The sequence below is a fragment of the Hylobates moloch genome, unplaced genomic scaffold, assembly GCF_009828535.3.
Source record: "Hylobates moloch isolate HMO894 unplaced genomic scaffold, HMol_V3 SCAFFOLD_11, whole genome shotgun sequence".
NCBI lineage: Eukaryota > Metazoa > Chordata > Mammalia > Primates > Hylobatidae > Hylobates > Hylobates moloch.
The window spans coordinates 95,853,132-95,876,780 of record NW_026652286.1 but is presented as its reverse complement, the minus strand read 5'-3'; the positions used below and the strand labels follow the sequence as shown (position 1 = coordinate 95,876,780).

At 45.0% G+C, this 23,649-nt stretch overlaps 1 protein-coding gene and 1 long non-coding RNA gene across 3 annotated transcripts in view; one reads left to right on the top strand and one right to left on the bottom strand.

Moving 5' to 3' along the window:
* Positions 1-16,085, top strand: part of CLMP (CXADR like membrane protein) — a 115,400-nt gene extending 99,315 nt beyond the window's left edge. Inside the window, exons 4-8 of one of the 2 annotated variants that reach the window (XM_032167748.2) lie at positions 6,495-6,696; positions 7,357-7,524; positions 7,997-8,119; positions 10,827-10,968; positions 12,158-16,085. In XM_032167748.2, the coding sequence (XP_032023639.1) occupies positions 6,495-6,696; positions 7,357-7,524; positions 7,997-8,119; positions 10,827-10,968; positions 12,158-12,458 (936 nt within the window). In that variant the 3' untranslated portion in view covers positions 12,459-16,085. The remainder of the gene's footprint in view (positions 1-6,494; positions 6,697-7,356; positions 7,525-7,996; positions 8,120-10,826; positions 10,969-12,157) is intronic. The other variant, XM_032167747.2, reaches the window with a different exon arrangement.
* LOC131384553 (uncharacterized) lies at positions 1,689-23,302 on the bottom strand. Its single transcript, XR_009215523.1, has 3 exons — positions 22,439-23,302; positions 10,801-10,909; positions 1,689-2,774 (listed from the first exon to the last, which is right to left on the bottom strand). It is a non-coding gene; the product is annotated as an uncharacterized LOC131384553 (long non-coding RNA).
* Positions 23,303-23,649: the final 347 nt, after the last annotated feature.

Genomic DNA, 23,649 nt, shown 5'->3' with positions numbered 1-23,649 from the left:
ATGGACGTGCTGGCATGCGCCTGTAGTCCTAGCTACACGGGAGGCTGAGGTATGAGAATCGCTTGAACGCAGGAGGCAAAGGTTGCAGTGAGCCAAGATCGTGGCACTGCACTCCAGCCTGGGTGACAGAATGAAACTCTGTCTCAGAAAAAAAAAAAGAAAGAATGAATGAATGAATCACTCCAGTACCACAGTAGATAGGCCTTGAAGAACCTGGGACCCTAACAGCTTAATCAGACTTAGCAAGCATTTTTTTGGCCGCTGACCTTCTAGTTGAAACAAAATTAGTTACCTATAGACTTAGGCAAATGCTATACTGCACATAGGCACATAACCCCAACCTATATAAGCACGAAGAAAATTGTACACTTTTGAGTTGGTCTGGTGGAATTATCTCCTACCTTCTCCCTGTATCCGGTTACAGTGATAAATTCCCTTCTTTCCTAGTTTGTCTGCTTCTCGTTATTGGGCCATGAGAAAATGCAACCGGACCCGGCTCTTTCCGGGAACAGAATGATTAGTATTCTTTGGGTATTGGGCCGAACAATTTTTAAAACCTTAGGGGCCTTCCTGAACCCAGAACCAGGCTAATAAAAATGATAATACTACTACTTGAGTGCTTACTATCTTATTCCCACAAAAATCCTATGAAGTAACACAGCCCCCTTTTATAGTTCAGGATCTTAAGGCTTAGAAAGGATAAGTGATGAGAGCCAGGCACACAGCTGTCAGTGGAGAGGCTTCCGTTTGGAGATCATTTGACTTCCCAGCCAGCAATCCCAATCACTGCGGCCTGGCACAGTGTTTTTTCTTTTTTTTTTTTTGAGACGGAGTCTCGCTCTGTTGCCAGGCTGGAGTGCAGTGACACAATCTCGGCTCACCGCAACCTCCACCTCCTGAGTACCTGGGAGTACAGGCGCAGCTAATTTTTTTTTTTTTTAGTAGAGACGGGGGTTACACAATGTTGGCCAGGCTGGTCTCGATCTCCTGACCTCGTGATCCACCCGCTTTGGCCTCCCAAAGTGCTGAGATTACAGGCATAAGCCACCCTGCCCGGCCTAGCGTTTTTTCAAAATCTGTATCACAACCAGTTAGTGGATCCTAAATGATAAGAAATTTTGTTTGTTTTGTTGTTGTTTTTTGAGACAGAGTTTCGCTCTTGTTGCCCAGGCTGGAGTGCAATGGCGCCATCTTGGATCACTGCAACCTCCGCCTCCCGGGTTCTCCTGCCTAAGCCTCCCGAGTAGCTGGGATTACAGGCATGCACCACCATGCCTGGCTAATTTTGTATTTTTAATAGAGACGGGTTTCTCCATGTTGGTCAAGCTGGTCTCGAACTCCCGACCTCAGGTGATCTGCCCACCTTGGCCTCCCAAAATGCTGGGATTACAGGCGTTAGCCACTGTGCCCAGCCTTGTTTTCTTCTCTTTTTCTTTTTTTTTTTTGAGATGGAGTCTCGCTCTGTCACCCAGGCTGGAGTGCAGTGGCGTGATCTCGGCTCACTGCAAGCTCTGCCTCCTGGGTTCACACCATTCTCCTGCCTCAGCCTCCCGAGTAGCTGGGACTACAGGTGCCCGCCACCATGCCCGGCTAATTTTTTGGCTAATTTTTTGTATTTTTAGTAGAGACGGGGTTTCACCGTGTTAGCCAGGATGGTCTTGATCTCCTGACCTTGTGATCCGCCTGCCTCAGCCTCCCAAAGTGCTGGGATTACAGGCGTGAGCCACTGTGCCCGGTCATTTGGTTTTCTTTTAACATCGACTAGACAATATCAGAGCATACTGCACATATACTCATGAAACTTATGTTTCAGTTATATATATGTGTACGCTGGGTCATGATGAAAAATGTGTTCCTTTTTTTCTGACTGAAGTGCAGTGGCATGATCTTGGCTCACTGCAAACTTTGTCTCCTGGGCTCAAGCAATTCTCCTGCCTCAGCCACCTGAGTAGCTGGACTACAGGCGTGCGCCACCATGCCTGGCTAATTTTTGTAATTTTAGTAGAGACAGGGTTTCACCATGTTGGCCAGGCTGGTCTGGAACTCCTGGCCTCAAGTGATCTGCCTGCCTTGGCCTCCCAAAGTGCTGGGATTACAGGCATGAGCCCCGGGCCAGAAAAATGTATTTCTTAATGTGAGTCTGTTGAAAATAGTTTGAAAGTGCTTGCTGTACTGTTCTTCTAGCAGTCCAAAGCAGCCTGATTCTACTTTGGACCACAGCTACTAAGATTCTTCAAACTCAAATATACATTTCAAGACAAAGGCATCTCTGGATGCTAACCCAAATACTAAAATAAACAAGCAGCTGGGCGCGATGGCTCACGCCTGGAATCCCAGCACTTTGGGAAGCTGAGGCGGGTGGATCACCTGAGGTCAGGAGTTCGAGACTAGCCTGATCAACATGGTAAGACCCCGTCTCTACTAAAAATACAAAATTAGCTGGTGTGGTGGTGCATGCCTGTAATCCCAGCTACTTGGGACGCTGAGACAGGAGAATCGCTTGAACCCAGGAGGTGGAGGTTGCAATGAGTGGAGATTACGCCACTGCACTCCAGCCTGGGCGACAAGAGTGAAACTCCATCTCAAAAATAAATAAATAAAATAAACAAGAAAGAAATTCCAAAGCCCTCAGGTCAAAAAGGTCACCCACCTCTCAAAGCCCACAAAACCCCAAAGTTCCTAAAAATTACCCAGTGCTTCACTGTCTTCTAGGTTTTGCCTCTCTTCATTCTCCTAGAAAGTACAAACTGACTTCATTGTAGGTGATTATGCATCTGGGGGAAATATGGACAAATCAGAAAGAAAGAGAAACATTAATAGAGCACCTATTAAGTGTTCCAAGCTTACCTGCCTTATCTCCAGGTGTAAGGCCCCCTTACTTTCAGTCTTTGAATGGAGACAAACTCTAGAGCTTCCAGTTTTTTCCTGTTGTGAACGCATTTCCTTCTTTTCCAACTATCCCAGCAATTTTGCATTACTAAGGCAGCTCTACCACCTGCCAAGAAACCTACCCTTCCAGCTGGGCATGGTGGCTCACACCTGTAATCCCAGAACTTTGGGAGGCCCAGGCGGGCAGATTACCTGAAGTCAGGAGTTCGAGACCAGCCTGACCAACATGGAGAAACCCCATCTCTACTAAAAATACAAAATTAGCCAGGCGTGGTGGCACATGCCTGTAATCCCAGCTGCTCGAGAGGCTGAGGCAGGAGAATCACTTGAACCCGGGAGGTGGAGGTTGTGGTGAGCCAAGATCACGCCATTGCACCCCAGCCTGGGCAAAAAGAGTGAAACTCCATCTCAAAGAAAAAAAAAAAAAAAGAAACAAAACCTACCCTTCTTATGGAGTACAACAGAATGTGGGGCCAACAACACCCTATAAACATTTTTTTGTTTTGTTTTGTCTTGTTTTGAGACAGAGTCTCACTCTGTCCCTAGGCTGGAGTGCAGTGGCGTGATCTCGGCTCACGGGAACCTCTGCCTCCTGGGTTCCCGCGATTCTTCTGCCTCAGCCTCTTTAGTAGCTGGGACTACAGGCATGTGCCACCACACCCAGCTAATTTTTGTATTTTTAGTAGAGACAGGGTTTCACCATGTTGGCCAGGATGGTCTCGATCTCTTGACCTCGTGATCCAGCCGCCTCGGCCTCCCAAAGTACTGGGATTACAGGCATGAGCCACCGCACCCAGCCACAAATATTTATTTATTTCATTTTATTTTTTTGAGACAGTCTTATGTTGCCCAGGCTGGAGTGCAGTGGCATAATCTCCACTCACTGCAATCTCTGCCTCCAAGGTTCAAGTGATTCTGCTGTCTCAGCCTCCTGAGTAGCTGGGATTACAGGCACATACCACTACACCTAATTTTTTTCTTTTTTTCTTTTTTTTTTTTGTTGAGATGGAGTTTCGCTCTTGTTGCCCAGGCTGCTGTGCAATGCCACGATCTCGGCTCACCGCAACCTCTGCCTCCCGGGTTCAAGCAATTCTCCTGCTTCTCAGCCTCCCGAGTAGCTGGGATTATAGGCATGCGCCACCATGCCTGGCTAATTTTGTATTTTTAGTAGAGATAGGGTTTCATCGTGTTGGTCAGGCTGGTCTCGAACTCCCGACCTCAGGTGATCTGCCCATCTCAGCCTCCCAAAGGACTGGGATTACAGGCGTGAGCCACCGTGCCAGGCCACCTAATTTTTGTATTTTTTAGTAGAGACGGGGTTTCACCATGTTGGCCAGGCTGGTCTCGAACTCCTGACCTCAAGTGATCTGCCCGCCTTGGTGTCCCAAAATGTTGGGATTACAGGTGTGAGCCACCGCACCCAGTTACGTTTTTTTTTCTTTTTTAAAATTTTATTTGTTGAGACAGGGTCTCACTCTATCACCCAGACTGGAGTGCAGTGGTGCAGTCTTGGCTCACTATAGCCTGAACCTCTTGGGCTCAAGCAAACCACCAGCCTTGGTCTGCCAAAGTGCTTGGATTACAGGCGTGAGCCACCATGCATCTGGCCCCCACAAACATTTAGAACAAACAAGTACTACATCCAGGAGAAGGGCTGTGATCCTAGCTCTTCCCCGTCTGTGCCTAACGCAGAGGGCTTTCCCTTGAGTGCTAGGAACCCCATGGAATTATCTGCAAAATAATAGTTTTTTCTGGGTCAGAGTTCATAGGTTTTATCTGACTGAGAGAACCTTCTCAGTAAAGGATCTGAGGAGCTGCGGAGCATCACGTGATCGAGGGCAGGGTTGAGGGCTTGAGCGAAACAATTTGAAACAGCTGCAGCTGAAATGTGCCTGGGAGATGCCCATATGCTTGCATGCCCTTTTTAGTGCCCTTTTGTGTATCTGGAATGCTCCCTCCAGGCCTTTTCTCCTTGCCTCTCAAAGCCTAGCTCAAATGCCACTAACTTTTCTGGGACACTCTCCTTGATACTATTTCAAATAAATCGTTTATTTTTTTCTGTTTCTATGTCTTTCCTTGTTAATCTCACTAGATTATAAATCACTTGAACCAAAGAAGAGATTTGCCAGGCGCGGTGGCTCACACCTGTAATCCCAGCACTTTGGGAAGCCGAGGAGGGTGGATCACCTGAGGTCAGGACTTTGAGACCAGCCTGGCCAGAATGGTGAAACCCCATCTCTACTAAAATAAAAAATTAGGGCCAGGCGCAGTGGCTCACGCCTGTAATCTCAGCACTTTGGGAGGCTGAGGCAGGCAGATCATCTGAGGTCGGGAGTTCAAGACCAGCCTGGCCAACATGCGTGAAAGCCCAGCTCTACTAAAAATACAAAAATGAGTAAGGCGTGGTGGCATGCATCTGTAATCCCAGCTACTCAGGAGACTGAGGCAGAAGAATTGCTTGAACCCAGGAGGCAGAGGTTGCAGTGAGCCAGGATCGCACCATTGTACTCCAGACTGGGCGACAAGAGTGAGACTCCGTCTCAAAAAAACAAACAAACAAACAAACAAAATTAGTCCGGCTTAGTGAAATAGGGCAAAGGAAGCAATCAGATATGCATTTATCTCATGTGTGCAAAGGGATAATTGTGAGTTCTGTCTGTCCTTTCTCCACAAGCAGTCTCCTTGTGGGCAAATTGTGCAGGAGTACTGTAAGCTTTTTTTTTTTCATCTTTGTAGCTATCTTATTTCTTACTCAGGAATAGAATGGAAGGCAGGCCAGGCGTGGTGGCTCATGCCTGTAATCTCAGCACTTTGGGAGGCCAAGGAGGGTGGATCACCTGAGGTCAGGAGTTCAAGACCAGCCTGGCCAACATGGCGAAACCGTCTCTACCAATAATACAAAAGTTAGCCGGGCATGGTGGTGTACACCTGTAATCCCAGCTATTCAGGAGGCTGAGGCAGGAGAACTACTTGAACCCGGGAAGTGGAGGTTACAGTGAGCCAAGATTGCACCACTGCACTCCAGCCTGGGCGACAGAGCGAGACTGTCTCAAAAATAAATAAATAAATAAATAAAATCAAGTAAACAGTCCTGTCTCATAGAAGTCTCTCAAATACTTAAAAAAAAAAAAAAAAAAAAAAAGAATGTTAGGCAGGTTTGCCAGACATAGTTCCAAGCTCGACCTTCCCTTTGGCTTCCCAAGGGGTCCCGAGGTTTCTATTTCAAGTCTATGCTTAATATATGCATAACTCTACACTTGTACATTTTCCTCCTTTCCTTGACTTAGCTGTGTGAACTTCAGTATGTAACTCAAACTTCAAATTCCTTACCTGTAAGATGGGGTGGTTCTGAGCATTTAATAATACTTTATAACTAAAAATGCTACACAAATATGAAGTGTTATTATTTTTGGAAGGAGAGGCAAGGCCTAGGCGCAAGTGTACTGTACTTTTAACTTTTATTTAGAACAGAGGTCTCTTGGACTCTTAGCCCCAGGCTTGACTACTTTGTGCCACTGGGAGTACTCCCTTTCCTCGTCTTCATACCATCAGGAAAGGCAGGCTGAGAGTTACACTACTTGACTCTGCCTTGGTCCATCCCACAGGTGATCACTTACTCCAGTCATCATGTCTACAATAACTTGACTGAGGAACAGAAGGGCCGAGTGGCCTTTGCTTCCAATTTCCTGGCAGGAGACGCCTCCTTGCAGATTGAACCTCTAAAGCCCAGTGATGAGGGCCGGTACACCTGTAAGGTTAAGAATTCAGGGCGCTACGTGTGGAGCCATGTCATCTTGAAAGTCTTAGGTAAGATAGGATGCCAAAGTGAATGTCTACAGCTTATTTCTAAGGTATCTAAGAGGGATGGCCATATGCATCACAGTGGTACAAAACATCATGTTCAGTACTTTGTATTATACATTCAGAGATCACCTCGTCCAGTTCCCTGGAAAGAAATGTGTATCTTCTGTATTATAGCCACAATAAAAAATGAAAATATAAGAGCAATTTTCCACAGTTGTCCATTACAAAACATATTCTCTAATATTTAAGTGGCATCTTCATATTTAAGTCTCTCAGATATGATTCAAATTCACTTGTTTTTTGACAGCAAGAGCTACTAAGTTCTACTTAATTGCTTCCAAATTAATACACTTCTGTATCAGTAAAACCATGCTCAACTTTCCTAAAATGTCCAATAATAATGTCTTCTTTGAGAAGTAATGAGGCAGCCTCTGCCCCAAAAATTAAAACAGCACCACTGGAGTTGGGGATATGTGTGCTTAGGGGATGGAGGTGGATGTTTTTCTGGGGGTAGTGTAAAGCAAGGCTAGTTGAATCCCCACTCAAAAGTTGACCAGAATGGATGGCTGGAGAAGCAACTCAATAGGCCATAATTTTTCCATTGAATCTGGTGTTTGGGGATCTTTGAATCACTACACTTTTGCTTGTTGTTGCTGTTGCCAGTGAGACCATCCAAGCCCAAGTGTGAGTTGGAAGGAGAGCTGACAGAAGGAAGTGACCTGACTTTGCAGTGTGAATCATCCTCTGGCACAGAGCCCATTGTGTATTACTGGCAGCGAATCCGAGAGAAAGAGGGAGAGGATGAACGTCTGCCTCCCAAATCTAGGATTGGTAAGTCATCTTCCTACCAATCTATTGAGCCAACAAAATAGTCCTCTATCCGCGAGCTCTAAATCAGCTTTGTCAGCAACTCACTATGTGACCTGAAATACCCTGCTGAACCTCCTGAACTTCCATTTTTAAAATCTATTAACTAGAACAGAAAATCTGTCTTTCCTTTCCTCAAATGACATGTAAAAGTAGTAAAAGAGATTGGAATAAATGTACTACATAAATCCACTGTATCTAAATATTATGTTTAGTATCCCTTAAATGTTCACAATCTTTTGTATCTTTTGAGGATGTGCTACAACTTAAAAAAAATGTTTACCTTTCTTCTCATGTTCCCAAAGGATATCTTTTCTATCATTTCATTCTTATCAAATAGCATTACAGAATCTCAGGTCAGTGATACAATAAAGTAAACAATAAATATAGATACCATCACTAAAGGGATTTACAGTCATTCTTTCTGCTTGCGCAGACTACAACCACCCTGGGCGAGTTCTGCTGCAGAATCTTACCATGTCCTACTCTGGACTCTACCAGTGCACAGCAGGCAACGAAGCGGGGAAGGAAAGCTGTGTGGTGCGAGTAACTGTACAGTGTAAGCATCGAAAGAGGTTTTAGTTTGATTGTTTTGTTTGTTTTTGCATTGTAGATCAATGTTAAGACATTCTAATCATGAGTAAGGTTAAGGTCAAAATCTTTATCTCCAGAAGGATATGGCTATCACCAAAATAAATTCAGTAGTTGCAAAGACCACTCAACAATTGACTGGCCAGGCACAGTGGCTCACACCTATAATCCCAGCACTTTGGGAGGCCCAGGTGGGCAGATCGGTTGAGGTCAGGAGTTCGAGACCAGCCTGGCTAACACGGTGAAACCCCGTTTCTACTAAAATACAAAAATTAGCTGGGTGTGGTGGTAGGCGCCTGTAATCTCAGCTACTCAGGAGGCTGAGGCAGGAAAATCTCCTGAACCTGGGAGGCGGAGGTTGCAGTGAGACAAGATCACGCCACTGCACTCCAGTCTGGGTGACGGACTGAGACTCCCTCTCAAAAACAACAACAACAACAACAACAACAAATCAGCCCTGCGTGGCGGCTCACACCTGTAATCCCAGCACTTTGGGAGGCCGAGGCAGGCAGATCACGAGGTCAGGAGTTCAAGACCAGCCTGGCCAACATGGTGAAACCCCATCTCTACTAAAAGATACAAAAAATTAGCCAAGTGTGCTGATGCGTGCCTGTAATCCCAGCTACTCAGGAGGCTGAGGCAGGAGAATCACTTTAGCCTGAGACGCGGAGGTTGCAGTGAGCCAAGATGGTGCCATTGCACTCCAGCCTGGACAACAGGGTGAGACTCCAACCAAAAAAAAAACAAAAAAACACCGGTTGACTCTGTATTTACAAACATGTGAATTAGCCAGCCCCCTAAAGAAATTCACTATATGCAGGAGAGTACTAAATAAACACCATGCCTAAAAACAAAAACAAACAAAACCATGCAGCTAGTTACATGCCACCTACCATTCTAGGCAAGTAGATGAGATTTCTCCCCTCCACGGAGTGTTTGTGAGTGCGTATGTGCATGTGCTCGTGCACACACACATGTGTACACGTGTTATAATCAAGAATTCAATTTACTTCAAGTACAGATGAGAGACAGTAGTAGGCGACTAAGAGCATCAGCTGTGGAGTCAGATAACTGCCTGGATTTCAGTCACAGCTACCACTAACTCTGTAGTACCTTAGGCATATTTCCCAATCTATAAAGGAGAATAACAGTTAACTATCTCATAGAGTTTTTCTTTTTTTCCTTTTTTTTTTTTTTTTTCTGGTCTTGCTCTGTCGCCCAGGCTGGAGTGCAGTGGTGCAATCTTGGCTCACTGCAGGCTCTGCCTCCCGGGTTCAAGCGACTCTCCTGCCTCAGCCTCCTGAGTAGCTGGAATTACAAGCACATGCCACCACACCTGGCTAATTTTTGTATTTTTGTAGAGACAGGGTTTTGCCACATTGGCCAGGCTGGTCTCGAACTCCTGGACTTAGGCGATCCACCCTTCCTCACCTCCCAGAGTTCTGGGATTACAGACGTGCGCAACGGTACCTGGCCTCCTAGAGTTTTTCTGAAAAGTTAGTAAATGAACACATTTACTTACAACTGCCTAGGAACAGGGCTTGACATACAGTGGGTGTTCAATAACATTAACTATTGTTATTATTTCTCCTTAATCAATTTAGTAACTTCAGACTTTTGAACCAAATCCTATATCCGCAAGCCATGTTTGCAGTGTTAAAATTTATTTGGTGCAATAAATAGTATGCCAGGCTTATCATCTAGAGATTGAGTCTTGAAAAAAGGCAGGATAAACCAAGTTGAAAGATAAAAGGAGGCAGGGCATGGATATTAATCTTTGTTAAATTGTCTCCATAACATCTTTGTTAAATTGTCTCTAATTTCTCAAATGCTCTTTGGACCACTTTTAACATTTTCCTAACCCCCACCCTGTTTTCTTTTTGAGACAGAGTCTCACTCTGTCACCCAGGCTGGAGTGCACGGTGAAACCCCGTCTCTACTAAAAATACAAAAAAAAAAAATTAGCCAGGCCTGGTGGCGGGCGCCTGTAGTCCCAGCTACTAGGGAGGCTGAGGCAGGAGAATGGCATGAACCCTGGAGGCGGAGCTTGCAGTGAGCCGAGATCGCGTCACTGCACTCCAGTCTGGGGGACAGAGCAAGACTCCATCTCAAAAAAAAACAAAAAAACAAAAAAACAAAAAACCAAAAATAACCCTGGCCACTGGCTGGTGAAGTCTGTGATTCAGTAACTACAACTGCAAATATATCAAGAGGGTTGGTCATACAATAAGAGAGGGTAATGCAGTACTACTCAGGAAGATAGATATAAAGACCTGGAGGTCGGTGCAGTGGCTCACGCCTGCAATCCCAGGACTTTGGGAGGCTGAGTCGGGTGGATCACCTGAGGTCGGGCGTTTGCAACCAGCCTGACCAACATAGAGAAATCCCATTTCTACTAAAAATACAAAATTAGCCGGGTGTGGTGGCGCACGCCTCTGATCCCAGCTACTCAAGAGGTTGAGGCAGGAGAATCACTTGAACCCAGGAGGTGGAGGTTGTGATGAGCCGAGATCGCGCCATTGCACCCCAGCCTAGGCAACAAGAGTGAAACTCCGTCTCAAAAAAAAAAACAAACCTGGAAATGCTCATTCTGTCCACAGCTTGTTTTTTGAGTTAATAACGTATTTCCTAGCTTATGTTTGGTTTTACCTGTGCTTTTGCTTCTGAGAAAATAGATGTACAAAGCATCGGCATGGTTGCAGGAGCAGTGACAGGCATAGTGGCTGGAGCCCTGCTGATTTTCCTCTTGGTGTGGCTGCTAATCCGAAGGAAAGACAAAGAAAGATACGAGGAAGAAGAGCGACCTAATGAAATTCGGTAAACCCCCCAAATCCCCACTTTTACGGGGCTTCTGTTTTAGGGCCAGCACTTTAGTGACCAGCCAACATAAATGTTCCCAGTTTTCTCTTAACCATATATCTGTTAAAAGGATTATCCTGGTAGGTAGGAAGTTCCAGCCTAGGGACAGAGGGTATGGTTTACCTGGACTTTATTGTGAAAGTATCTTATCCTCAACAAACACTTAAAAGTTAAATTAGGCCGGGCGCAGTGGCTCACGCTTGTAATCCCAGCACTTTGGGAGGCTGAGGCGGGCGGATCACGAGGTCAGGAGATCGAGACCACGGTGAAACCCCGTCTCTACTAAAAATACAAAAAAATTAACCGGGCGTGGTGGCGGGCGCCTGTAGTCCCAGCTACTCGGAGAGGCTGAGGCAGGAGAATGACGTGAACCCGGGAGGCGGAGCTTGCAGTGAGCCGAGATTGCGCCACTGCACTCCAGCCTGGGCGACAGAGCGAGACTCCGTCTCAAAAAATAAATAAATAAATAAAAAATAAAAGTTAAATTAGGCTGGGCGTGGTAGCTCATGCCTGTAATCCCAGCACTTTGGGAGGCCGAGGCGGAAGGATTACTTGAGGCCAGGAGTTTGAAACCAGCCTGGTCAACATAGTTAGACTCCATCTTTACTTAAGAAAAATAAATAAATAAATAACCAGGCATGGTGGCCCATGCCTGTAGTCCCAGCTACTCAGGAGGCTGAGACAGGAGGATGACTTTAGCCCAGGAGTTTGAGACTACAGTGAGCCATGATTGCACCTCTGTACTCCAGCCTGGGTGACAGAGAAAGAGCATGTCTCAAAAAAAAAAGTATTACTTCTGATTCACTTCTACTCATAATGGGCATACAACGAAGAATGGGCATGGTCATGAAAGGGTTTATGCAGACAAACCCTAAATCAGGAGGAGTGCTGTCTAGACCATCTCAATGGTAAGATCCTATCCTCCCAGTATAATAGAGTTGACCTGTGGGCTAACAAAATATACATTTGCGTGAGCCAAGCATTAAGTCTTAAGATACAAGGAAGTACCTCTGTCCCTAAATGGTTGCCTTCCAATGGTATTATCTGAGGTTTACAGCTTGGGAAACCTCAGAAGGAAGCAATCATAGTGGAAGCAATCACACATCTGCCAGTGTTAAAGTTTATCTTTGCTGTTTTTTCTCTTCAGAGAAGATGCTGAAGCTCCGAAAGCCCGTCTTGTGAAACCCAGCTCCTCTTCCTCAGGCTCTCGGAGCTCACGCTCTGGTTCTTCCTCCACTCGCTCCACAGCAAATAGTGCCTCACGCAGCCAGCGGACACTGTCAACTGACGCAGCACCCCAGCCAGGGCTGGCCACCCAGGCATACAGCCTAGTGGGGCCAGAGGTGAGAGGTTCTGAACCAAAGAAAGTCCACCATGCTACTCTGACCAAAGCAGAAACCACACCCAGCATGATCCCCAGCCAGAGCAGAGCCTTCCAAACGGTCTGAATTACAATGGACTTGACTCCCACGCTTTCCTAGGAGTCAGGGCCTTTGGACTCTCCTAGTCATTGGAGCTCAAGTCACCAGCCACACAACCCCCTTGAACCAGATGAGAGGTCATTTAAGTAGCAGTGAGCATTGCACGGAAGAGATTCAGATGAGCACTTTCCCTCTACGATACCAAACAAACAAAAGGATGTAAGCTGATTCATCTCCAAAAAGGCATCTTATTGTGCCTTTAGACCAGAGTAAGGGAAAGCAGGAGTCCAAATCTATTTGTTGACCAGGACCTGTGGTGAGAAGGTTGGGGAAAGGTGAGGTGAATATACCTAAAACTTTTCATGTGGGATATTTTGTATCAGTGCTTTGATTCACAATTTTCAAGAGGAAATGGGATGCTGTTTGTAAATTTTCTATGCATTTCTGCAAACTTATTGGATTATTGCAATTATTCAGACAGTCAAGCAGAACCCACAGCCTTATTACACCTGTCTGCACCATGTACTGAGCTAACCACTTCTAAGAAACTCCAAAAAAGGAAACATGTGTCTTTTATTCTGACTTAACTTCGTTTGTCATAAGGTTTGGATATTAATTTCAAGAGGAGTTGAAATAGTGGGAGATGGAGAAGAGTAAATGAGTTTCTCCCACTCTATACTAATCTCACTACTTGTATTGAGCCCAAAATAACTATGAAAGGAGATGAAAATTTGTGACAAAGAATTGTGAACAGCTTTCCATCTTCATGATGTTATGAGGATTGGTGACAAACATTAGAAATATATAATGGAGCAATTGTGGATTTCCCCTCAAATCAGATGCCTCTAAGGACTTTCCTGCTAGATATTTCTGGAAGGAGAAAATACAACGTGTCATTTATCAACGTCCTTAGAAAGAATTCTTCTAGAGAAAAAGGGATCTAGGAACGCTGAGAGATTACCCAACATACCACTATAGTCTTTTCTTTCTGAGAACATGTGAAACCAGAATTGCAAGACTGGGTGGACTAGAAAGGGAGATTAGATCAGTTTTCTCTTAATATGTCAAGGAAGGTAGCCGGGCATGGTGCCAGGCACCTGTAGGAAAATCCAGCAGGTGGAGGTTGCAGTGAGCCAAGATTGTGCCATTGCACTCCAGCCTGGGTGACAGAGCGAGACTCCATCTCAAAAAAAAAAAAAAAAAAAGTCAAGGAAGGATAAAAGGAAGTTCAGTATTGTACCACACTTGGAACTTCCTCCATTTCTTCCATTTGAGAAGGATGTGAACCTGGAACTTTTGATGATTCTAAGCCTTAAATTATCAAAAAGATCAGGGATTGCCAATACTTCTAATGGCACTGCAAGTATATGCCATAATCATTCCCTCCTAAAAGTGAAAAATGAGAGAAATTCAGTATTTTCCCAGGCTCAGCCTCCAGAAGTCTAGCTCTGGGCTGGAAGAAAAGGGTACTAATATTTAGGGAAGAGATGAGAATAATTAGTGGGTGGCAGGAGAGGGCTGAGCTAGTGCCTGCTAACATTTTAGTTGTATCTTGGAAAGATTTAGCAAAAATAACTCACCAGGATAGCTGCTGAAGAGCTGATGAATGGGAGAGGAAAGATGTTTGAGAAATAAAGAAAACAGCAGCCTCCAATACAATAACTTGTCTTTTTAATAGTTTTGACTACTCTTAATACCTATACCACAAATGCTGAATCAGCCGTTCAAGGACCCTAACACAAATGTCAACTGATCATCTCTGGGAAAGTAGAAAACTTTTTTTTTTTTTTGAGGTGAAGTCTCACTCTGTTGCCCAGGCTGGAGTGCAGTGGCACCATCTCAGCTCACTGCAGCCTCCGCTTCTCGGGTTCAAGCGATTCTCCTGCCTTGTCCTCCTAAGTAGCTGGGATTACAGGTGCCCGCCATCACACCCAGCTAATTTCTGGAGTTCTGATAGAGACAGGGTTTCTCCATGTTGGCCAGGCTTGTCTCAAGCTCCTGACCTCAAGTGACCTGCCCACCCTTGGCCTCCCAAGGTGCTGGGAATACAGGTGTGAGCCACTGCACCTGGCCCATAATACTTTTTTTTTTGAGCTGCAGTCTTGCTCTCATCACGCAGGCTGGAGTGTAGTGGCGCATCTCGGCTCACTGCGACCTCCACCTCCTGGGTTCAAGCGATTCTCCTTCCTCAGCCCCCCAAGTAGCTGGGATTATAGGTGTGCGCCACCACGTACAGCTAATTTTTGTATTTTTAGTAGAGATGGGGTTTCGCCATGTTGACCAGGCTGGTCTCAAACTCCTGACCTCAGGTGATCCACCCACCTCGGCCCCACAAAGTGCTAGGATTACAGGTGTGAGCCACTGCGCCCGGCCCAGAATACTTTTTAAAAGAAGAGCAGGTTAGAGGAAAGAAAAAAATTAATGCTGAATGTGGTGATGAAAGCATGTTTCTAAAATGGGAAGCCGATGCTTAAAGAGGAAAGACTAATCTGGGATTTTGCCCCATTTCTCTGGTTTTTCACTCCTATATTTAATTCTCACAATCGTGTCGTCACATAGTACAAAAAACAAAATTCTTGTAAAGTCCCCAGGACTTTATCCTTGGGTGAAAGTTTTAGCCTGAGTATTGTCTTCCTCTAAAAAAAGGTGGGAAATGAGAGATTGAGGAATTAACATATAAATGTCTGCTATGGGTTTAAGAGAACTGGTGTATTTGGAATGCTTCTTACACTAACACTGTCTCATTGTAAAATATAAAACCCCTTAATCTGACTACATTTTTATTCCTCTGGTAGTGTGGTATCCAGGCAACATATCACTTCTGCTATGTAATTCTAAGAATTCTCATTTCTAGAGTACCTGAGCCAAACAAATACACCATGGAAGCTGCAGCTGTATCATCACTAGCAATTTGCTCATCATTATTCACTACCTTTGAACCTAAGGTTTCCTGCCTATGCTTTTGAAAGCAAAAATCAGTCTCCTTTGCATGAAAAAGAGACTTAGATTTTTAAACACGTTAGTTACCAGAATGCTAAAATACCAGTTGACTACCCAAATTATTTTGGAAATCTATCTATAATGGAAGTCTACAACAAACACATAAAACAGATTACACTAACAGCTGAGAAATTCAAAGGAATTGAAGATTCTGAGAGATAAACTGTTCAAGTCTTAGCAATGATACTGCACTTCTCTTTGACAGGTTCTGGGCTTAAGTTAGAGGCCCTACTGGTTCCAAACCATATTCCACTGACTTTGCAAGTAAAATAAATTTGATTCTGAAATAGGAAACAAAAAAAGGAGAAATAACTAAATAGTAGAATAAAAACTGTTTGTAGGAAGAAGATGCAGATGGAATGATGTGGACGTTGAGTAACCATGTCAATAAAATATATAAACCAAACTTAAATTTGTGAAATAAGGAAGTTGGTACCTTTGTTGTTACAGTGTCTAAAAACAATTGCAGAACTGCTGTTGCAAAAAGACATACATAGTTTTGCTTCCTTCTGGTGTTAAGCTGTTTGTATTTCAGTTTCAGTTTTAACTTCTAAGTTGCCTTGTAATTGGGACTGTGTTTCAGCATCACAAAAACCAAATATTTATTATGGATGCATCTGTATCAGCAATTAAAAAATAAACAAGTAAAAGTGATACTGTAGGAGAAGCTGAAGCTCATATAACCTGGACTGGAAATTTGTTTATCAGCTTGCTGCCAACAGAAGAACAGAAGAACTCAGACTGAATATGATCTATTATTTATCAATTTCAGTCACAAATTTACCAATTACTTTTTTCTCTCACAAGGCAAGATGCTAGGCATAAGTTGCACAGGGGATACGAAGAGAGTTGCTGTCCTTAAGGATTTATCAAAATTAACGAAATAATAATTACTAAGCAAGTATTCTGTGCCTAGGTGAAGTGCCAACAGAGAAGCACACACTACAGGGTTCAAATAAATCTGAAAAGTATGCACTAAGAGATTCAAATACATCTGGAAAAAACTTCACAGAGGCCATTGTAAAATAACAGCAATAATAGTAATCATCACTTCCTGAGCCATCATGTGCCAGTCACACTAAGTACATTATACATTTTGTCTCAATTTCATACTCACATCAACCCTATAAGGAAATATTTGTATTCACATTCTACAAGTGAGAAATGTAAGGCTCAAAGAGGTTACGTCAGTAGTAAAGCCAGGATTTATTTTTACTTTTATTTTTATTTTGAGACCAAGTCTAGCTCTGTCGCCCAGGCTGGAGTGCAGTGGCACAATCTCGGCTCACTGCAAGCTCCGCCTCCTGGGTTCACGCCATTCTCCTGCCTCAGCCTCCCGAGTAGCTGGGACTACAAGCGCCCGCCACCATGCCTGGCTAATTTTTTGTATTTTCAGTAGAGACAGGGTTTCACCATTAGCCAGGATGGTCTCCATCTCCTGACCTCGTGATCCGCCCACCTCAGTCTCCGAGTGCTGGGATTACAGGTGTGAGCCACTGTGCCCGGCCCTGGAGCCAGGATTTAAACCCAGCCACTGTTAGTATATTCCATCAGAACTGACAGATCCTGATTCATCATCATCTTCCCTCCTGAAATCCTCAAACCTTTACACTCAACTATAGGCTTTCTCTTCTCTTTGCTTTCTTCCTCGACCTAAAGCTTTTCACCATACTTGGGACACACTTAGCTCACTCACACAAGTCCAAATCCTTTAGTTTTCCCTTGTTCTACAAAACAAGATACAATTCCCAACTTTATAATTGCCTGATTTGTCTTTACATGGTAATGATGGGCTTAGATCATGTAATTTTTGTTGAATGTTAAGCACAGAGTATCTTGAGCACATCAAGATTAAATCTGTCCAATCTTCTGAGAGGCAAAAAGATAAGGTGCACTGAAACTACAAAATAATAGGTACAGTTGATTCTTCAACTGTTTTTTCCAGATGATATGATACAGCCATATCAATTTATTTAAAATGTAGGCTGGAGTCCATGGCTCACACTTGTAATTCCAACACTTTGGGAGGCTGAGGTAGGTGGATCACTTGAGGTCAAGAGTTCAAGACCAGCTTGGCCATGATGGTGACACTCCATCTCTACTAAAAATACAAAAATTAGCTGGGCGTGGTGGCACATGCCTGTGGTCCCAGCTACTCGGGAGGCTGAGGCAGGTGAATCGCTTGAACCCGGGAGGTGGAGGTTGCAGTGAGCGGAGATCGTACGACTCCACTCCAGCCTGGGTGACAGAGCAAGACTCTCTCAAAAAAAAAAAAAAAAAATTATACAGTTCAAGGACCCCATGTTTAGTAATTATGTTTACAATTATTTGCTTCTTTTTTTTTTTTTTTTTTTTTTTTGAGATGCAGTCTCGCTCTGTTGCCCAGGCTGGAGTGCAGTGATGTGATCTTGGCTCACTGCTGCAACCTCTGCCTCCTGGGTTCAACCGATTCTCCTGCCTCAGCCTCCCGAGTAGCTGGGACTACAGGCGCACACCACCACGCCTGGCTAGTTTTTATATTTTTACTAGAGATGGGCTTTCACCATGTTAGCCAGGCTGGTCTCCAACTCCTGACCTCAGGTGATCCGCCGGCCTCCCAAAGTGTTGGGATTACAGGCGTGAGCCACTATACCCAGCCCTCTGTCATCTTTTATATCACATGTTTTTGTTACCACTTGTGGATAGAAAAGTAAGTTATAAAAAAGGAAAACTCAATGAGTTTGGCTACTTGTAAGGAGCTCTGCTAAAGATTTCAATTAGTAAAACAATTTAAAAATTAGGGCCAGGCACAGTGGCTCTTGCCTGTAAACCTAGCACTTTGGGAGGCCAAGGCAGGAGAATTGCTCGAGTCCAGGAGTTTGAGACCAGCTTGGGCAACACAGTAAGACCCCATCTCTGCAAAAGGAAAAAAAAAAAAAACTTTTTTTTTTTTTTTTGAGATGGAGTCTTGCTCTGTTGCCAGGCTGGAGTGCAGTTTTGTGATCTTGGCTCACTGTAGCCTCCGCCTCCTGGGTTCAAGTGATTCTCCTGCCTCAGCCTCCTGAGAAGCTGGGACTAGAGGTGCATGCCACCATGCCCAGCTAATTTTTGTATTTTTAGTAGAAACAGGGTTTCAGCATGTTGGCCAGTATAGTCTGGATCTCTTGACCTTGTGATCCTCCTGCCTTGGCCTCCCAAAGTGCTGGGGTGACAGGCGTGAGCCACCACACCCAGCCAAAAAAAAATCTTAAAAATTAGCTGGGCGCAGTGGCTCATGCCTGTCATCCCAGCACTTTGGGAGGCTGAGGCGGGTGGATCACCTGAGGTCAGGAGTTCAAGACCAGCCTGACCAACATGGAGAAACCCCGTCTCTACTAAAAACAGAAAAAATTAGCTGGGCGTGGTGGCGCATGCCTGTAATCCCAGCTACTTGGGAGGCTGAGGCAGGAGAATTGCTTGAACCTAGGAGGCGGAGGTTGCAGTGAGCCGAGATCGTGCCATCGCACTCCAGCCTGGGCGACAAAAGTGAAACTCCATCTAAAATAAATAAATAAATAAATAAATAAATCTTAAAAATTAAGCTGCATTGAAAAAAATTTTAAATTAAAATAGGTGGGGCGCAGTGGCTCACGCCTGAGTCCCAGCACTTTGGGAGGCCGAGGCGGGTGGATCACAAGGTCAGGAGTTCGAGACCAGACTGACCAACATGGTGAAAACCCATCTCTAATAAAAATGCAAAAAAAATTAGGCAGGCGTGGTGGTGTGCACCTGTAATCCCAGTACTCAGGAGGCTGAGGCAGGAGAATCGCTTGAACCCGGGAGGGGGAGGCTGCAGTAAGCCGAGACTGCACCACTGCACTCCAGACTGGGTGACAGAGTGAGACTCCATCTCAGATTAAAAAAAAAAAAAATTAAAATAATAAGCAGCACTTTTTTTGTTCTTTAAGAGACAGGTTCTCACTCTGTCGCCCAGGCTGGAGCTCAGTGGCACAATCACGGCTCACTGCAGCCTCAACCGCCCAGGCTCAAACCATCTTCCCACCTCAGCCTCCTACCTGAGACTACAGGCACATACCAACACGCCCAGCTAATTTTTGTATTTTTTGTAGAGACAGGGTCTCCTTATGTTGCCCAGGCTGGCCTTGAAATCCTGGGCTCAAGCCATCCACCAGCTTTGGCCTCCCAAAATGCTGAGATTACAGTGCCTGGTCAAGAGCGCATTTTATACAGCAACTCCTCTCCATAGTGTAGGGGCTAAACAAGTTGACTAAGAGTTTGAAAGTAGAAAGCAATCTAGCCTGAGTTAGAAGCATAAGCTTTGGAATAAAATCTGATTTTGAAAAATTCAGGGTCAGCTAGAAATCTTAAGCAAATTATTTGACCTATTTGAACCTCAATTTCTTTATTTGAAAATGGGGACAATATGATCTGCCAAAAATAGTTGTGAGGGTCATGTAAGAGAATATATGTCAAATGCTTCGCATGGTGCCTTGCATAAAGCATTGAATAAAAACATCAATGGCAAGGGCTGTACTACCAGAAATACAATAGGCATGAGAATGTTCTAAAGCATCTAATCTGGTTTAGTAAGGCAAAGCATAATGCAGGAAAAAGATATTGGGGCTATGTTTATGTATGCTGTTGTCCAGTTGCAATAATTTATACATGGCTGCAGTTAGAAATCAAAATATTAATAACAGCTTGCATCATTCTGGTTTCAAATTTCCCTGATGCAATGCAGTACATACACTCCAGTATTTGGGCAATCAGGGCATACGTATATTGCATCTTTTAGTCATGTCACTGGGTCACAGAAGGGTTGTTTTTAATATCTGAGTTTTTGAAGCAAGGGACTGTAAGTTTACTAGTCTTTAATACTAATTTTTAAAAAATGCGTATTTAGTAACAGTACACCACATAATCCTAATACAAATTATCCAATTAAATTCTAAACCTCAAATTTTTTTCATTTTTTTTGTTTTTTGAGACAGGGGTTTGCTCCATCACTCAGGCTGGAGTGCAGGGGCACAATCATGGCTCACTGCAGCCTCCATCTCCCGAGCTCAAGCGATCCTCCCATCTCATTTTTTTAGAGATGGGGGTCTCACTATGTTGCCTAGGCTGGTTGAGACTTTTCAACAGAAGCAACTGAAACCACAAAACTATTAAATAATTTCTTCATAAACTGAGGCCGGCACAGTGGCTCACTCCTGTAATCCCAGCACTTTGGGAGGTCGAGGCGGGCAGATCACTTGAGGCCTGAGACCAGCCTGACCAATATGTTGAAACCGTGTCCCTACTAAAAATGCAAAAATTAGTGGGGCGTGGTGGTGGTGCGGGCCTCTAATCCCAGCTACTTGGGAGGCTGAGGCAGGAGAATTGCTTGAACCCAGGAGGTGGAGATTGCAGTGAGCCAAGATCACACCACTGCACTCCAGCCTGGATGATAGTTAGACTCCACATAAAAAAAAAAAAAAAAACAAAACAAACAAAATAGACCAGGTGTGGTAGCTCATGCCTGTAATCCCAGCACTTTGGGAGGCTGAGGCAGGCAGATTACCTGAGGTCAGGAGTTTGAGACCAGCCTGGCCAATATGGTGAAACCCTGTCTCTACTAAAATACAAAAAGTAGCCGGGCGTGGTGGCGTGCACCTGTAGTCTCAGCTACTCGGGAGGCTGAGGCAGGAGAATCACTTGAACCTGGGAGGCGGAGGGTGCAGTGAGCCAAGTTCGTGCCACTGCACTCCAGCCTGGGGGACAGAGTGAGACTCCGTCTTTTCCGGGAGACTCCATCTTCTTTGGGAGACGGAGTTGTGCCTTAGTTTCCTCATTTACAAAATGACGATCATAATAGTTGCAACCACTTAGATTTACGGTGAGAATTAAATGAGGCAAGGTTGGCATGTGGTAGGCACACAAAAATATTAAATCATTATCCTTTTATCCAGTCAGAAGTCCTAGGCTCTAGACTCCACTGCAGTCCCATGCAACCAAACTTTTAGATCTTAACTGTGTCATTTGAAACCCTGTGCGCTTAAAGTGGTGGAGATAGGACCTTTATCATATTCTAAGCTTTAAATATATAAACGCTAAATCATTCCATTTAATAAGACATAGCCCAAGTCCCAGAACACGTTTTAAGAGTAACCAGAAACAGAGGTTATTTGTTCTGCTTTCCTTTATCACTGCTATTGGATGGGGTATCCCAAACAAGTGGATGTGCGCCCCAATTCTATTTTCCACCGGTTCGATGATTAAAATAATTACAAAAATGCAAAATACAGCACAGGGTGTAGTTTGAAATGTGTGTTTGTTAAACTTTAGGCACTGCGGTGTGAAAAGAAAGATTCCAGATATTATTATTAGCAGTTAGAGTGGGGGACTGGGGGTTCCAAATACCAAAGGAAACTGAAGAGTGGCTCACAGTACGTATCTTAACTCTTTCTGGAGTTGAGTTGAATTTATTTCCTGGAAGGAAATCACACTGTAGAGTAACAAACAAAGGATATAAAACAAATCTTGAACCTAAAAAAAGCCAGATTTGATTCTAGCTTACCCAGCTGCTTATCTTCCCACAAATGATTATCTCTGAGCTGCATTTTTCTCCTGATATGGGGATGAATAATACACACCTTAGGAGAATTGTGTTGATGATTAGATGACAAATGAAAGCATTTTGTATGTAGTGAAAGCATTTTATAAAATTAAATTCTTGGGACGTGGGAGAGGCTAAGAATGTATCTCCATGAACTCTAAGCCAACATTCCTCCCCAAAAGGAAAATATGAAAAGGAAATTCTTCATGTTTGAGTCTGTCTCTACCCTTTACTGGCTTTGACAAGGACAAGATGTCCTCGCTCTTCTGACAGCCTTTTTCGCAGTCTAGAGACCTTCTAATTCCAGCCCTGCTACTAAAAGTTCTTTTGGTGTAGCCTTAAAAAATCTTTTCCCCCATAGGTGCCTATTTATCTACTAAATAGGAATAGCTACCTCGCCTGCTTGAAAGGATACAGGGAGTGTTCAAGGTACCTGAGACAGGCTCTTGGAAACAAGGCCCCACATGTCCGCGGCCATGCACAACATTGCACAATTTAAAATTCTAGGCACCATTGTTTTGTGCACCAGCTCAGTCACGTTTTCAAAGCGTCGGCATGGTCTGTCGTTTAATTTTTGATGAAAGTCAAACCAGGAAAGATATCACCTCATGTTACTGAAAATACAAACGTTCAGAAAGTCTAAATCAAAGACGCACGGCTCCTGGAACCTATGATTCCTAATGCCTGGTTCACCTAACCAAGAACACACTCGCCACCTTCTAAATCTGTTTATTTTATAAACAACGGGGAAATGTAGGGCTTGGGCTAATTGGGGAAAGACTGAGCCAAGAAGCCGAATCTGTTCTAGACGGAAGTGGGAAGGGGCCTAAGGGTCGGGGCTCAGAGAAGCCGGTTCGCCTTTTTTTTCCGCGGAGAGGTCCAGACACGACCGCGTCCTGAGGCGGTTCTGAAAAGCCGGGCCCCCTAAACCTCTACGTCGGGGGCTGCCTCCCAACAGTTGCCGTAGGGAAATGTGGGCGCTGTGGGGGCCTGCCGAGCTAACCCGCCCCACCCCGCGGCGGCCTGGCGGCTCCCTCCAATCCCAATCCTGGGTGCCCGTGAGCGAGCGGCCCTAGTAGCACCCTGAAGCTGGAACCTTCGCCCTAGCCCCTCGGGGTCAGCCCTTGCCCAAAGCCACGCTATGAAATATAGATTCGCGAAACCCGGGGCACTCAGAGGACCGTCTGGAACATGGAGATGGGGGATGGAAAGGAGGAATGAGGACGTGGGTGGGGGAAGGGAGCAACAACCTTCGTAGCCATTTTGTCCTCGCTCCACTTCCGTCTTCTCTGCCCCGGCTCCCGCGCCCGAACCCCTCCCTTCAGGCCCTGCGCGATTCCTCCCCCAGTTCTGTGAGGGCCAAGATCCCGGCTAGCGCCGCTATCATTGGTTGGTTCCAAGTTTGCCCGCCCCTCTTCCTCCTCCTTTTTCCGCCCCCTCCCTCCCGCGGAAGCTGGGGGCGCATGCGTAGAGGCGGACGGTCCCCTCCCCCGCCCGGGGTAACTGAGGACTCCCGCGCGCGGGCTGTCTGCGCCCCACCCTCCCTTTCCCCGGGGCCGTCCAGAGAGCGGGGGCGAGCTTGAAAGTTCCAGAACGCTGCGGTGAGTGCGTTATCGCGAGGCGGAGCGCGGTGGGGTGGGTGCG